A 16,040-nucleotide genomic window follows, 5' to 3' on the forward strand; every position below is an offset into this window, starting at 1 on the left:
GATGTAGGTAAATCCAGATGTGGATTTACCGAATTTTTAAAAGTCGGTATTTACCGATTCGGTAAATACCGACCGGTAATGCCCCATTCATTCCTATGGGCTTTGAAGCCCATAGGAATGAATGGGGCATTACCGGTTGGTATTTACCGAATCGGTAAATACCGATTTTGACAAGGGTGCAGGGGGTGTCACTTTGACACCCTCTAGCACCCCCAAAAAAGGTTCGGGGCCATGTGGCAGGCATACCTGCCCTAAGGGGAGGTCTGCCTGTCATATGGCACAGGTGTGCATGCACACATGTGCATGCACACCGGAATCGGTATTTCACCATCAAATAGAATTTGATGGTAAAATACCGATTTTGTAGGCCTTGTGGGACTCAGAAGAGTCCCACCTACATATCATATTTACCGAATCGGTAAAAATACCGATCGGTAAATTTACAGAATCGGTAAATTTACCGAACGGTAAATTTACCGACCGGTAAAATTACCGATTCGGTAAAATTACCGATTTGCCCTGTTTTCGTTCCCCTACATATCAATATCCATTTACCGGTCGGTAACGGCCGAATTCGGCCGTTACCGACCGGTAAAACCCTACCTACATCTGGCCCTAACTGTTATGTGAATCTGATGTCTCTGGTTTATATACTTTAAGTTGTTAATGGTAGTGGTGTAGTTAGACGTACTGCCACCCGGTGCGTCCCCTAAGTTTGCCGCCTCAGTGCAGGTAAGGGGGGGACTGACGACCGACTTGGTGGTTGACAGGCACGACTCCCACCACCCTAAAAAAAAAGTGTTGCCCGGGGCGCTCTGCCCCCCTCCCCCTCCAGTTACGCTACCGGTTAATGGGTAAATTACATTAATACAGTATTTTCTCTATAGAGACTTTAATGCAAATTTTTTGTTTGTTTGAGTTGATTAATTTTTTTCTATCTTTTGGAAACAATATTGCGGGCCCCTAAAAGTAGTGAGACTCATAGGCCGGTGCCTACTTTGCCTATTTGGTAATCTGGAACTGATTTTTTGCCCACAGCAGCAAATCGTGCATATGCCTAAAAACACCATGAGCTGCTTTCCAAGGGACTGCTTTCTTGGCTGAATGTTTTAATGAGAACATCAATAGGCTCTAGAACAAGACCAAGGCTCCACCAGTCCGACAGGGTTTTCATTTTATCCCGTACTGCCTTTCCAAACCAAGAGGGAGTGGTTGGTGGCTGACTGTTTCTTTCGGCGCAAAGGGCTTGTGAGGGAATTAAAAGGCCAAACTGAATATGAATAATATAGAACAGAGTGAAAGGTGAGCACAGTTACTAACTGAAGGACCAGAAAAATCTACGGAAAGAATGAAGAAAATATAAGAAAAAAGAAAACAAAGAAATCAAGAAATATTAAAAAGGTAAACAAAAAAATGACACAAAGAAAGCAGACTTAAGACGTTTAAGCTGAGTGATAAACATTGATCAAAACAGTGATGGTTGAGGAAGGAACAAAAGCATTAGTAAAACTGAATAAAGGGTCAAGCAAAGCAAAGGCAACATTAAAAAAAGTAATAGCGGAGACAAATTATAGCAACAAAAATGACATGTTAATCAGAGAGAAACAATATGTGGCTAAAATAATGAGGAGCGAATTGAAGAAATAAACATACTAATTCAAATCAATTCATTATTATAAAGACACGTGAGCCCTGATTTACTACACATTTGCCCCAGTGCCTATTCACTGCAATGCGACGCAAATGGCAGCGGCAATCAGTTTTTACAGGCACATTTTTGTATACTAAAAAGTTGAATTGAGTGCTTGTAAAATTGCTTTATGTTGTGTACTGCCTAACCCATTCATTTCTGCTAATAGAGGGTGACAGGCAGGCACAGTGCAAACCTGACTCTGTCAGAAAATCCTAGCACCAGAAGAAACCAGGTGCAAACAATGAGCAAATGGAAAATCACATGATTTTAATACGTCACACATGTCATTTCCACACAAATATACATATGGTGCGATTTACCGAAAGACGGTTCTCTTCATGTATGCTCCTCGAGCGCAAATCTCTCGCAAGACAAATCTTGCAAGGCTATGAGTGGTGAAGGAATCCTCATTATAGTCCAACGATTCCTTTTGGGCACCGATAACACCCTCAGGGTGTGACCCTTTGCAAACATGGGGCTGCACAACTCTTTGCCCTTTGCGCAACGCAGGGATGCAGATTTTCATGCATTGCTAAGCAATGTTAAATTTAGTAACCTTGCCCATGGTTTTGCCATCTTGCACATACATCCAACAAAACGTTTTACTCTTCTGCAGTCTTAGATGGAGAGGTTGTCCAGGCACTGAGCAGGTGAGAGTCTAACCAAAACTAGGGCCTTGTGGGAGTACTCAAAAAGACAGGTCTGTAGCTGCTTGCGGAGTTCAAGAAGTGAGGAGGAAGTTCTTATACAGGAGCTGCACATGCAGGTCAGATCCGTCACCGCCCCACCGCGCTTACCTGCATGGGCCGCTCCTGCTCTTAAGTAAAGATTGTTACGTTTGACTCCAGTGCGGCAAAACTTGTTGTTGCCTAACTGCTATTATTTTTTTTTCTTCATTTCAGAGCCTTAGAGAAAGCACAAATTCTGCCGTCCTGCAAACAGAGCTACCAGGTATGTGTCCTGCACCACGTGATCAACTCTACAACACTGAGTCCCATCCAAGCACATAATCTACCTCCTTCGAGCATCAGTCCTCAAGCCGCCTCCCTTTAATGTAGGTCTGGCGTTAATACATTCTTGCAGGGACCTTTCAGTCAGCCCTCTTCATCCATTGGTCTGCTGTGGTGCCATTCACATATTACTTCTGCCCACCACAGCATACAGCATGCATGGGCCACAGGGTTAGCCCACTTCAGCTGTTGACTTACCCGGCAGTGACTGACAGCATTCTACTCTTCCATACAATGTGTGCAAACATAAATGCACCAACAAAATAAGCACTGGCAAAGACAAAAGGTCAGCAGCCTGTGCCAGCAGGCCTGTTCATTGCCAATGCTTCTTTATTTAGTTGCATTTTATGAATGCACAGACTAGGCGCTAGATGTAGTCAGGTTTGTTCTTCATGAGAGAAAGGTTCAAATTATCACATTTCACAAGAGAGTACTACGTCACCATTAGCCATATTTATACAGAGCTCTGAATAGAAGTGTTAAAACAGAATAAACTGAATCCAAGCTGGCATCAGACGTAAGGAGTCCGTGGACTAGGGTGATTAATGTGGTAATAAGATGCGATTGTTGCATTAGGACATCCTAGGTGTGTACGCCTTGATCTCTGCCTGTTCTGCTAAATTCTAAGCAGTTTACATGTACAGCTAGTATCACCAAAGAACTAGTAATTCTCGCTTTGGAAAAAGGGGGAGTGTTTGAGTCCAAGGATGAATTATGGACAACTCCTAATGAGGGCTAAGTGCATGATAGAAGGTGGTAGCTTGATGAACAGAGGTAACGTGTTCGATGTCCTTGGACCGTTACCTAAGAAGGTTTGAGAATTGGTTCATTACAGTTTATGAATCATCACTCCAAAAAAAAGAAGAAAAAACGTAACAAATGTATTTGAATTGCAACTTTGAGTCCGCCTAGAGGAACAGGGGGAAATATTTACAAGCCCCAATCACCACCACAACGTCACTTTTAAAGATGATGTGGTGGCGATAGGGGCTTCGCTTATTAACAGGGCAGTGTTAAGCCACTTAGCGTGGCTTAATGCTGTCTTATAAATGAATATATGATGATACAACGAATTCCGTTGCAACGCATGCCTTTACCACGCATGCGTTACAACGGAATTCGTTTACCACGGATAAACTTTTCCTCGAATAATTGCGTGGTGACGTCATACGTCGTTAAGAGAAAACGGCATTTTTTTCCGATTTCTCTTTAACGACGCTGACGCCGACGTGACTTATGGTGAGTTGTTTTATTTGGGGGGGAGACCCCCCCAAGCCCCCCTTTTTTTCTTTTTACCTTTACCACATATGCCTTTACTACAAACATCGTAGTAAAGGTATGCGTGGTAAAGGCATTAGTGGTAACCACGCATGTGTTGTACTGCATGCGTGGTTAAAGATTTCGGGGAAACGGCTTCGTTGTAAAGGCCGTTTCCCCTTATAAATAAGGCTCCCTTTCATGCTATACTTAGTGTGAAAGGAGAGCGCAATGGGTGTTTCAGTGGGGCAGTGCCAAAATTAAGACCAGGGAAAACCTTGGTCTTACCATGCCACAACGTGGATACATTTTTAATTTCTCCTCGTTTTTGCTGTTTCCATGTGTGCTGCATTGTGCAGCGCACATGGAAACAGCAAAACTCCATTGATTGTTTATGTGCAGGAAGGTGTCCCTACCTAAACATAAACAATCAGTTAAAAAAATTACATTTTAGCAACTTCTATGTGTGCGGCATTAAACAGCACTCATAGAAGTTTCAAAACACCATTGCAGATTGTTTATGTGCAGGAAGGGACACCTTCCAGCACATAAACAGTCTTGTGCTGCAACACAGACACCCTTGCAATATGGTACAAGGGTGCCTGTGTTGGTGCTAGGCTGCTAAAGTTAGCGCCAGAGCAGGGGAAAACGCAGGGCTGCACCATATTGTTGTAAATATGGTGCAGCCCTGCGTTTCAGAAGTGGCAGAGCGCAGCGTTATGCCAAGAGGGCTAATGCCGCGCTCCGCCACTTCTATTGTCAAATATGCCCCTGAGTCCCTAAAAGGTTGGTTCCAGAGTCTAAAACTCCTTGTTTTCATACAATGCTTTTACAGCATTCCGGGCTAAATCTTCTCTTTAACAGACTTTGTTCCTAAAGAATTCAAAATAGTTATCAGTTAAAACTAACATTAGGTTTAAGGCCAAGTTACCATGATAGGGATTTGGCTTTTAAAAGATGGTTATTTAGATTTGAACACACAAGGAGGCTCTGAATAAGAACGAAACATCTATTTGGAAAGCAATTCATACAGCAGTGAATCTCAATGAAAAGCCTAAGGTGTGCAGTGCAACACCACAGATACCGAGCTTCAGTCATCATCCATAATGAAGCCTGTTCAGTAACAAGAGGCGAGCTGTGTCTTCAAGCACCAGTCCTCACCAATGCCTTTAAAGCCACGTAAGTTTTATCTATACCCTCAGGTGTGCTATGCACCACCATATCTGCCGTCCCAAACTTTCATCTTCACAAACACCACCACAAATTTACGGAGCTCGCGTCAGTGGCCCCGGCTATGAACGTAAGAGTTTCAAAATGGTGATGATGTACTTAACCATACACATTACAAATCATTCATGCTTGGCGCCCCAAGAAGAAACTACTGTGGTTACGAATAATTCAAGGCTATAAAGCTATTGTTTCCAAGAAATTCCAGGTAGTTGGATCTTTTATTCCTTGCAACTCCAGGGAGATGAATCATTGTTCAGAAAACTCAGGGGAGATGAATCCAGTGAAATGTATCTTTCATATCTGGACACTCAAGAAACAAGGCCATGAATGCTGGAGTCTCCATGCAGATGGATCCTTTATTCCTGAAGATCACAGACAAACGTGTTATGTCAGCAGGCTTCAAGCAAACCTGGATGTGCTTGAACCCACTCCTAGCCTAACCCCACTGTAGGTTGGGACTCTCCCTGTGTATATCATATACAGCCCAGAATGTCCTGTTTCCTTGACAGCTCTCATAAACTCAGCTGTTCTGAGCTTTAACTGTCTCAGGGCACTTTTTCTTGTGCAGTTCATTTGACTTGATTAATGCTTATAAATGTTCTCTCTTCTCAGTACGAAACCCTTCACCGTGCCCTGCTACCGGTTGTAGGCGAGGCTTACGGGGTCCAGTGCGTGACAGATGACAAGGTGAGACATTTCCTTTAAGTCTTTTCGCATTCGTCAATGCCGAGGTAGCAGCCGACAACCAACTTATTATGATGTGTACAAAACAAAACAATCCATTGTGGTGGCAAGTGAATCATCTTGGGCCAGTATCTCCAAATTGTATAGGCTACTACAGGTATGCAGTGGCTAGAGCAGTCTTCATTTCTGTCTGTGTCACAGTGTTGAGTTTTATCTTGAACTGGCGCCCATGTGCGTCAAGATTCCTTTACTTATCATGCTTAGACAGTTCTTGCTCCAGGGGGTTTTCTGCAAGGGTTGCATATGATTTGAACAAAAAAACAACCTGAAGAAAATGGTTCTGATGAAATCTGTTCGTCAAACCTTTCTTGGCAAGTTTCTCTTCACAAATGGGTTTCACAAGTTGACCAAATTAAAGCCCTTACTGAAGAATAACTCCTTTCTTCAGACTGTTTCTCTGAGAGGGTGTTTTTCCCTTCCTTCTCCCTTAAGCCCATCCAATCCTGCAACTTTTTTTCTTTTAAGAGGGAGTTCCACCATAAATCTCCCTTCATGGAATCTTTCCACACTTCCCCTACCTTTAACTCTTTTTGCGCTCCTCATCTTGTTAAAACCTGCCTTTTTGTTTTTGCCCTTCAAACACCCTTCCCAACACTACCACACATCAGCTGCCGCCCACCCACAATTACCTCACACTTTTCCCTTTTTACTTTCGTCAAGTTGTCTTATTCTTTTATCTAGTAACATGTTTCAGCAGGTTTCCTACCCACAGAATCCTCCCGCACCATAGATATTTCCTCACTTAATGAATCATTGACACCAGTTCTTTCTTTTTAGGTCGAGCCTGGCGTAAGCAGTGCGAAGCACTGCTGTCGCCAGCGAGCTCTATTGTTAGTGAATTGCCTCGGAAGTGGGACAGGAGATGGGCACGCGCAGAGCTTTCGGCGATTTCAGCAGGTGTACCCGCACGTACAGCCACGCCCTGTGCACATCTGCTGTCCCGTTCTGAGGCAAGTCAGCCTCGTGCAATAGCATTATTTTAACACACACACGCGCGCACACACACACACACACACACACACACCCAGCCAGTGCACGCAGCTTGTGAACGTGCGCACACACACACATGTAGCAGCCGCCCCCAGCCAGTGCACGCCTACTCAATCCCAAAATAAACAAACACACGCACCAGCCCCCGGTACAACTAAGCCCCACTCACCGGGCTCTTTTGTCGCTGCTACAGGCTCAGGACTTCTGCAGCCACCGTGGGGCTCTCCCTCAGGCATGGGGGCCCCGCGTCACCTCTGCTCCAGCCACTCTGTTGGCGCGGGCTTCCCGCAGAAGGCTGGAGTCCCGCCCCACGACAGGCGTGACGCTCCCGAACTTCCAGTTTTCGCCCACAGGAGGAAGCCACTGGTTGTACTTCGTGGTACTGTAACCGTGTAGACTCTTTCAAAGATCCGACTTCACAAATACGACAATACACTGAAAAGAAAAGGAATGGATCAGCCCCCCAATCACAGTTCGAGTGACACTAAAATATGAACTGGCTGATCCTGTGGGACTTATTTTCAAGCACTTTGACAAGTAGAAAGAGACCAAAATCTATGTAGACAAAAATTCAAAGCCGTAAAAACGTACACATTTTAGTTTTCTTTCAGCTCCTCGTTGCAGTGTGCTGATAAGGCATTTTAAATTAATCAATGTCCCTCACATAATAACCGAGACATGTGCAGTTTTTCACTGCAGGGGTCAAGTGCGAGCTATTTATGGTTGAAGATTGTTTTGAGAAAGAATAGCATATATGTAGCTAAAGTAAATGTCATATTTTGCTCGAATTCTAATTTTTTTTGTGGTCATAATTTAATGCTGTTGGGCACAAAAGTTGGCCACATCTCAATCGAACTAGGGCCCTACGTGGAAAAAGAAACAGGAAGTAAAACATGTATGCACCAATGTAATCCCCAGCAACACAGCGTGTGCTATTTTTCAAACACTCAGTGAAGCTTTTTTGTAGTTGCAGCTGCCGTGCTAATATGTAAAAACATTAGCCCAGAAATAAAGTCACATCTGAGCCCACTTCATCTAATCTGAAGCTCAAAGAAGCACCTGTATCAACAAAGATCCTAAGAAACATGTGATTCGACAATGACGCACTTCGGAAACACGTGGGAAGATGGCGGAGGACAGTTTTCCCTGTGCATTTTTCTTGCTCACATTAAACACTGACAAAGTATAGACCAGCCAACTCACACGGTGCCACGTGTGCACACAGATCTTGGCTCCCTTCACACAGTCACCTGGTGAGGAACCGCAATCACACGGCGGCAGGTAAGACCCGCTGGACACCACTGAAAAGAGTGCATTTCCATCTTGTCTTTGGAAATTGTAAGCAGCCGATGTCCTTTAAAGGGTATGAAAACACACCACGACATGGTCAACAGCCTCAGTGACCCTTTGTTTTTTTTGGGAGGGGTAGGCAGTGGTGGAGGATTGGTGGAGGGCAGAGTGTCTCTAAGGTAGTGATTGAAACCAGAAACGTCAGGTCAGTAGAATAAGGTTTAATACTACATATGAGCTTTATGGTCTGGTGCTTGCCGAGTCCCCTATTTGTCTTTTGTAACTGCAGCACTTGTACGGCTGGGGTCACCCTCCCTCCTTCAAGGCAATCAATCAGACCACACCAATTTTTTACTCTTTGGAATAGGGGGAGTTACCCCTCGGCCGTATTTTATTACAAAATTAAACATTGTTTATTCATATTATGTACAATTATGCAGAAAGTCCGGATACATTGTTAGACAGATGATGTAAAGTGGCTAACCTTAAACTCTAATACACATGACACTCCTACCGTAAATCTAACAATGCATATATTCACTTTCTGCGTGTCCCCTCTAGAACCTACGGCAAGGTCAATGACTGGCAGCCTCTATATCCCAGTAAACTACAAATTACTCCGCCGGAGTAGGCTTGCGCCGGGGGTACAGCTTATCGGACGGATATTCTCCCCCGGGCCCCCCGACGCCCTGTGCCTTACACTCCATAAACGGGGGCTGCCAAATTCGGCATACTTGCACCTTGATGCGCATGCGCGTGCGAGGGTGGCCACAGGCCCACTGGGAAGAGTGGCTCTCCCCCGGCCTCCGCACCCCGACAGCCTACCTACCGGCTGTCACTGCCCCTGGAGTTACATGGTTCTGACTAAGAGTACCCTTAAAATGCTTGCCTTAGGGGATGGTGGGTGGGGAAAACAAATTACGGGCCGCTGGTGGCCCGGGTGCTGTGCCTGCGGGGAGCAAACAAACAAGATACTGTTCTGCTCCCCGCACCCTCTTTTTAGGCGCCCTCGTGAACCGGACCCTCCCCCTGTACCCCGCCTATGCGCCCCTCACGAGAGGTGGGTGTAGTCCCACTCCCACCACCTCGTCCCCGGGGATCGGCGCGACTGCCATAATGGCGGCACCCGCTATTCTAGCTCTCGCCTTGCCTATCACAGTGACTGAGGGTGAACACGCAGGGACCCCTCTGCTGCCAGCACATTAACTGAATTAGTTAACACACAACTCTACATTCTATGATCACTTGCATTATGACAATCTAAGACAGAGAGCACAGTTCTGAATTTTCAAGGAGGCTCAACTCTCAACAAAACATATCAGGTACAGCACCCCTCCCCCTCCAAAGCCCTGCCCACTCCTGTCTAAAATGGGTAAGAAGTCACACTAGGCATCTATGCACAATGCCTTCCGTGATGGTGCCATGCGGCTCCAGGGAAGAGATCAGGGCGATGGCAAGGCGGAAGACAGTTTTGGTAAAGAAGGATATTTCACTTGCTGGGTTTAACACAGGAATTTAGTAAAGAGGAGCCAAGACGGTGTACACCTATGAACTACATCGGCTGGCCTGAGGGATTCCCTTCCTCCGGTCTACAGTTCCCTACTCTGAAGTTCTTATCGAGTATCAAGTCCATCTACAGCAGCTGCTAAGCTACCTTTTCTTGCTTGACCTTTTCTTGTGGTCTAGCATATTTTATTTGTCAAAATCATGTTTTACTTTAATAGCAAGGTACTCTGATGAGTAAGGGGTGTCTGCATTGAAATAAGAAATATAAATTGCACGGAGGACAAGCATTGGGCACAAGCACCCCTGAAATCCAGTTAACCACTACAGTCTTCACGAAGTGTCCAAGATAGCGGTTGGCAGTCTTAAACACAAGAAATAACAAGCATTTGCAATGCAATAGGTCTCGCATTTGCGAGAGTTAAAGCTATTGGCATTGTTAAATGCCTTTTATTTTTGTTTTAAAAATCAACACATTAATAAAAGGCATTGTCATTTACAATGCCAATAGCTCAAACTCTTGTTAATGCGAGACCTATTGCATTGCAAATACTTGTTTAACCAGTAGGATGATTGTAAATAGGGTTGCTTCTGATGGAAGATGTAATTATTGACATTCCTCAACTTGGAGAGGTTTAGGGACAGAGTTTGATTTATTCTCCACCAAAGGTGCTGATGCGACTGAATTAAAAACATGTGGAAATTGGGTCAACAGTGTATGGGTGGACTTAAAAGACAAGCTATGATGACTGTGAAAATCTAGCCAGTCCAAAGACACCTAAGTTGTTACATCGGATGTAATAATGAAAGCAGAATGTGCCTCACTTATGTGCAACTTTGATATTTGAATTTCGATAGAACCCAGCCGGCTTATAATATGGTCCATGAAACCAATAAACTGACCCTCTAGAGATTCCAACTTAATACTAATTAAGGTAAGTTCATTAACTTACCCCACAATCCTTCCCACCAGTGGAGGGATTGGGATTCCTATGAGCGCTGCAGGTTTTGTCCCTCATTTCTCTTTCCCACGCTGGGCACATTCCATTTTTTTTCCGGAGGAAAAAGCCAATTACAAGTTGCTTTGGAATCCTGACTGTCAGACTCTGCAGTTGTCCAACAACAGTCAGAGAGACTGCAGTTAGACCCTCTCCCTTTCTCTGAGGTGGCTGACCCAGGCAGCAATGGAGCGGTCAGTTTACTCTTGGCATTGCTAGATGTTTTTATCAGGAACAGACTTGCTGACAGTAGACAACTGTTCTTCCATGGAACCAATTTCCTGTCTAAAGCACCGATGGTATTTGTAAGAAAGTTCACAAATAAATTTGAAATGGAAGAATCCTTACCAACAGAAGCTATGGATTTTCTTTTTTTCAATAATACTTGATCAAAGTGTCTAAGTTTAAAGCGATTGCCTATCCCAACCTCGTTTTGGGTCAGATGAGTGCAGTCATGCCCGGTCTGCACCTGGGCACGTCCCACGCGGATACCGCCCGGCTCTTATTATGCCAACAGCCATGCATTTCCAGGTGATGAGATCCCAGCTGCATCTTGGGATGGTGAGTCAATGGCAGTAATCTCTGTAAAAACAGATGCACCCATGCAGCAGGAACGTATTGCTTAGGCTTCTCTTATTGTAGCAGCACAGCAGCCCCGCCTTCCCAGGTAATGAGAGCCCATCTGCACCCTGGGACAGTGAGTCCAATGACAGTAGTTGTGGTAGTAACAGAGAAACATCCCTAAAAGCTAAACATTTTCTTCATAGGACCACCTAGTCACACTGGGGCATATGAGGGGGTAGATGGTGAAAGTTTAGGCACCATGGTGAAACTGCATCTTTCCTAGGTTGTTGGTGGTTTCCAAATCCACATGTTGTGAGGCTGCTCACGGTGCACGCAGTGGGCCCCTTTGGAGGGCGGCCACCTTAGTGCCACATTAGGCACCCCAAACCAGTCTAGTGGCCAGACCTCCGGTGGTCCCTGAGGTCCGGCGCGTTGCACGCGTCACTTCCGGCGCACCGAGTGGGCGGGGGCAAGGTACTGTTTGTTAGTTATGCGTGGTAATTGTTATCCAATAGTGTATTGTGTTTTCCATTAAAAGGCGTTTGCAACTCTGCATTTCTTTATTTTGCCAGGGTCAAAGGTGTGGGTGATCGGCCACTCAGGCTTTACTAGGGTGGCGCAAAGGGCGGAAAGCAGGAGTTGGAAGCATGGGTTTTCTCGCACTGAGGTACTCTGGTTGGGGTTCCCAGGCATGTGATGGCACAGCTTGCTGAAGAAGCTGCGGCTCAGACTTTAGGGACAATGATTTGATGTTCATGGGTAGAAAGGCACTGCTACATTCAATGAAAGCCACAATGGGTGAGATAAGTAATCAGATTGGCCAATGTGAGTTGCGGTGGTCTGAGATCACTCCACGGATGGTCTGGCACAGGGCCAGGTCAGGAGAGGCATTGACATTTCACTTAGGAGACTAAACAGCACCATGCGCAAGTTCACGGAACAGAGGGGATTTGGCTTTATCAGACATGGACTCTTACATGCCAAGGCCACAGGGTATGTCAACGAGGATGGAGTTCACCTGTCTAAAGTGGGCATGGATCTGTTTCTGTTGGACCTGGGCAACTCCCTAGAGTCGGCGGGTTGTAAGTAAGAAAGTTGCCTGCCATGGTGGGGGCCCTGGGTCAATTGCAAGTCTGGGAGGAAGCAGGTCTCCAAGTTTTGGGTGATCTATACGAAGATGGGGCCATGTTACCTTACCAGACACTACAGGATAGATTCGATCTTCAGAGAGGATGATTTCTGTTGCATGCAGCTTTGACGAGGGCAATACAGGCCCACTGGCGGGAAGGGCTTACGGAACCCAAGACGACGATGGCCTGCCAATATATCATGATGGCGGCTGGGACCTTCAAGGCGGTCACGTGTCTTTATTCTAGAATGCTTAATGAGGGGTTGACTCCTCTGGAGACGCTGAAAGGGAAGTGGGAGGTCGATATAGGGAAAGAAATCCCTGAAACCGCCTGGACGCAAATAATACGGAGAGCGTGGAAGAGTTCAAGAAATGCAAGATTCCAGCTAGTACACTTCTACATCCTTCACAGAGCGTATTTGACGCCTGGAAAGATCTGTAAATATTTTAAAGTTGCTGAAGCGGCATGTCCCAGGTGGACACGAGCCGGAGTAAAACTAGAACATATGCTATGGTCTTGCCCAATGATGGGCTCCTACTGGGTGGAAGTGGGAGACACCCTAAATGAGATAACAGAGAGACAGTTGACATTTGATATAGCCACTAGCGTCCTACACTGGTTCCCCCACACATCCAAAAATAAGATAATGAGTAAATTAATTGACATGGGGCTCATATTAGCGAAACGGGAAATCACGAGACATTGGAAAGCGACAGTAGGGCCTAACAGCAAGAGATGGAGAAATGAGTTTGTAAAGTGGGCGAATAGTGAGAGTGCACTGCGATTTCAACAAGCGCGAAGGCGAGGAAATGATAAAGAACTGGAAGCAGCGACAGTGTGGGAAGCGCTAGTACAGGCATTACGGGATTATGAGACACAAGAGGACTAGCTGGAGTGGTACACCGTACAGGGGAAGCCCCGTAGCATAACAGGAACATCGATAGGATTAAGATATAGTGTTTTCCGGCACACAAACGATATAAGGGATTGTTATAGCTCATGCATCAGTGACGAGAACTGGAAGGAGGGAGGGGACAACTGTTGTTAGAAAAGGGAGTTGAGGGTATAACAAACGGGGTTTATTGGGATATATAATGGGGACATCGACTCCTTACAGATGACACATGGATATGACACACAACGAGATTTGGACGGGGGGTATCCTACCATTGGCAAGGTAATATCGAGGCCACTGGGCCACCTGTATTTATGTCTGTTTTGTATGAAAATCAATAAACTACGTTTAAAAAACAAAATAAAAAATGGTTGGGGCCCTGGGTGTGACGGGTGTCACATCCAGAGCTGTGGCGGAGTTACATGGTGATCCAGAGGCTGAATGGTACACAGGCATACCCTCTTCAGGAGCACAAGAAGGGTGAAAATGCCAAACAATCCCAGGAGTTTTTTCGGCAGGACTTTGTAGGAACGATGGTGCCTCTGTGGTATATAAATAAATAATACCGGATCTAGGTTTGACTGGACATAGCAATAACAGATAGCTCAATAAATAAGAGTCAAGATTCGAGGTAGTAGGAGTTTGCAGGTTTAATACAGCATAAAGGACAGGAACAGGACAACCTGCACAGGAATAGGATGGCAGAGCCCGGCAGCTGCCGGGGCTGGATCTGGGATGAGCGCGCTAACTTTAATAACAGTACACAAGCATATATACTAAAACAGTTGCATTACAATACATACAATAGGCGGAGCAGTGGGTGTGGTCAATAGCAGTCGCGAAAGATAAGGGTGAAAGTGGGTGTAACAAGAGGCGTATACATAGACATGTGATGTAAACGTAACAGAATATGTCATAAATGGGGCGGAAACATGGAGGGGGCTACCTAAGGAGCCGGGACCTCTAACCTAATGGTGCGCGCAAACTGACAATGACGTGTTACCAGGAGAAGCTGGGGGCTATGAACTCTGTGCTAGGAGCAGAGACTGAAGTCTGGAGAGTCAGGGCGACATGTACCTAACACTATCTAGTATCTGATGTTTAGAGAACATGTTGATAGAATCCAAAAGTTATCGGGGTAAAGGCTAACAGACTCTAAGACTGGTGCATGCATTATTCTACATGTAGTGCGTGATGAAGAATATTAAATGACCATAAATACAGTATTTCTCTTACATGGAGACGTAAGGGCTAGACGATGACGGAAACTATTGATGCGATTCAGTAGTTTAGGAATGCAGAGAAGGAGGGCCGGACTGATAACTAGAATCATAACATACTCTTGGCAGACTAGCAGGCAGAGCCAGGCCGAGCCGGGCACTGTGAGGCAGGAAGTAAGTGAAGGGTCAGGAATACAGGTGGGGGCTGTATCGCTCCTCAGCGAGGGCTCAGGAGACAGGAGCTGAATCTGGTGTCCGGGCCCTTTTGAGGCCTAGAAACGGGGACTTTTCAATGAAATAACGTGCACACTGAGAAACGTGGCAACGTATCTTTACATAGGCCTAATACTCGTAGCTTTCACGAGAACTGAAAACTGGCATACTAGAGATGGACACAACTATAATTGCGTCTTTAATCGAACATGGGGGATACATATGCATATTAATCATGCACACATAACATAAGATGGGGAACACGTAGGGACACAGAACATGGCAAAATTTACTTTTCCACATTCCCTCCTTGTCACTACGTTTCCATCAGGAAACATCAATATTCATGATACCATCTATCATTTCATACAGTATCATTTGCTCGTCTCGAATTTTCTTGGAACGGGATTTAGAACGGGACTTGGGACTAGGAATACAAGAGGTAGCACAAATGTCACAAATCGCAGGGCCACATTGTATACAGAGGCAGCAACTGAATATGATCGCTACTGCAATACCTAGAAAGGACAACACTTTCCATCCCCAGGCGGAAATTATATTCCAGAACCAACCGGACCATGTCCAGGTGCCTGGATCTTGGTGTAACATATGGGCAATTTTATGGAGTCTGGTTATAGCTGAATAAACAGACGGCGCGTTATTTGGAATGAAAATGCAGCAACTAGATCCGATGACTCTACATGCCCCGCCCCTATCGGCCAGTATGACGTCAAGGACGAGACGATTCTGGAGCACGACAATTCTCATAAAGGATTGCTCTTCGGTTAAGTTACCTAGAGCAGAAGTAGTCTCAATCACTACTGCTTCAAGTGTTCTGGTTAATCTACGTATCAGTTTACTATTTACGACAGTACCTAGATAGGGAAATACACCTTTATTGATATCTATGTATTGTTCTAGAGCAGTTTCAGGATAATCGACAATCGGGAGGTCTCTCTTGTGTCTAGTATGTACTAGGTGGGAATTCCTATGGTAGTCAGGTGGGGCTAGAAAAACTGGTGGCAGTAGGAAGGCAATGTAACAGGTTCCCTCCCAATCGAGGGGCAGACGAACATATGCGGTCTGACCACAAACAAAATAAGAATGACGTGAAGCTTTGAAAATAGATTTCCCACTGTCACTATACTTGACAATAGTAGTACAATCACTATGTCCTACATGTACGGAACCATTCTTTCGGACACATAATTCGCCTTTGACTGGTAATACTGACATAGCAGGGAAGTCTGGAGTAGTATCAGACTGAACATTCAGGACCATGAAATTCGAAGAATAATTTCCC

General features: G+C 45.3%; 1 protein-coding gene across 3 annotated transcripts in view; it reads left to right on the forward strand.

Annotated features, from left to right (window-relative positions):
- The window catches only part of LOC144782012 (ribonuclease Oy-like), a 128,839-nt gene that overhangs the window by 102,263 nt on the left and 10,536 nt on the right, over positions 1-16,040 (forward strand). For all 3 annotated transcript variants that reach the window (XM_078661120.1, XM_078661119.1, XM_078661121.1), the window contains 2 exons: positions 2,596-2,644; positions 5,803-5,877. In XM_078661120.1, coding sequence (XP_078517246.1) covers positions 2,596-2,644; positions 5,803-5,877 — 124 coding nt within the window. The remainder of the gene's footprint in view (positions 1-2,595; positions 2,645-5,802; positions 5,878-16,040) is intronic.

Source organism: Lissotriton helveticus, chromosome 9, assembly GCF_964261635.1.
Source record: "Lissotriton helveticus chromosome 9, aLisHel1.1, whole genome shotgun sequence".
Lineage (NCBI taxonomy): Eukaryota > Metazoa > Chordata > Amphibia > Caudata > Salamandridae > Lissotriton > Lissotriton helveticus.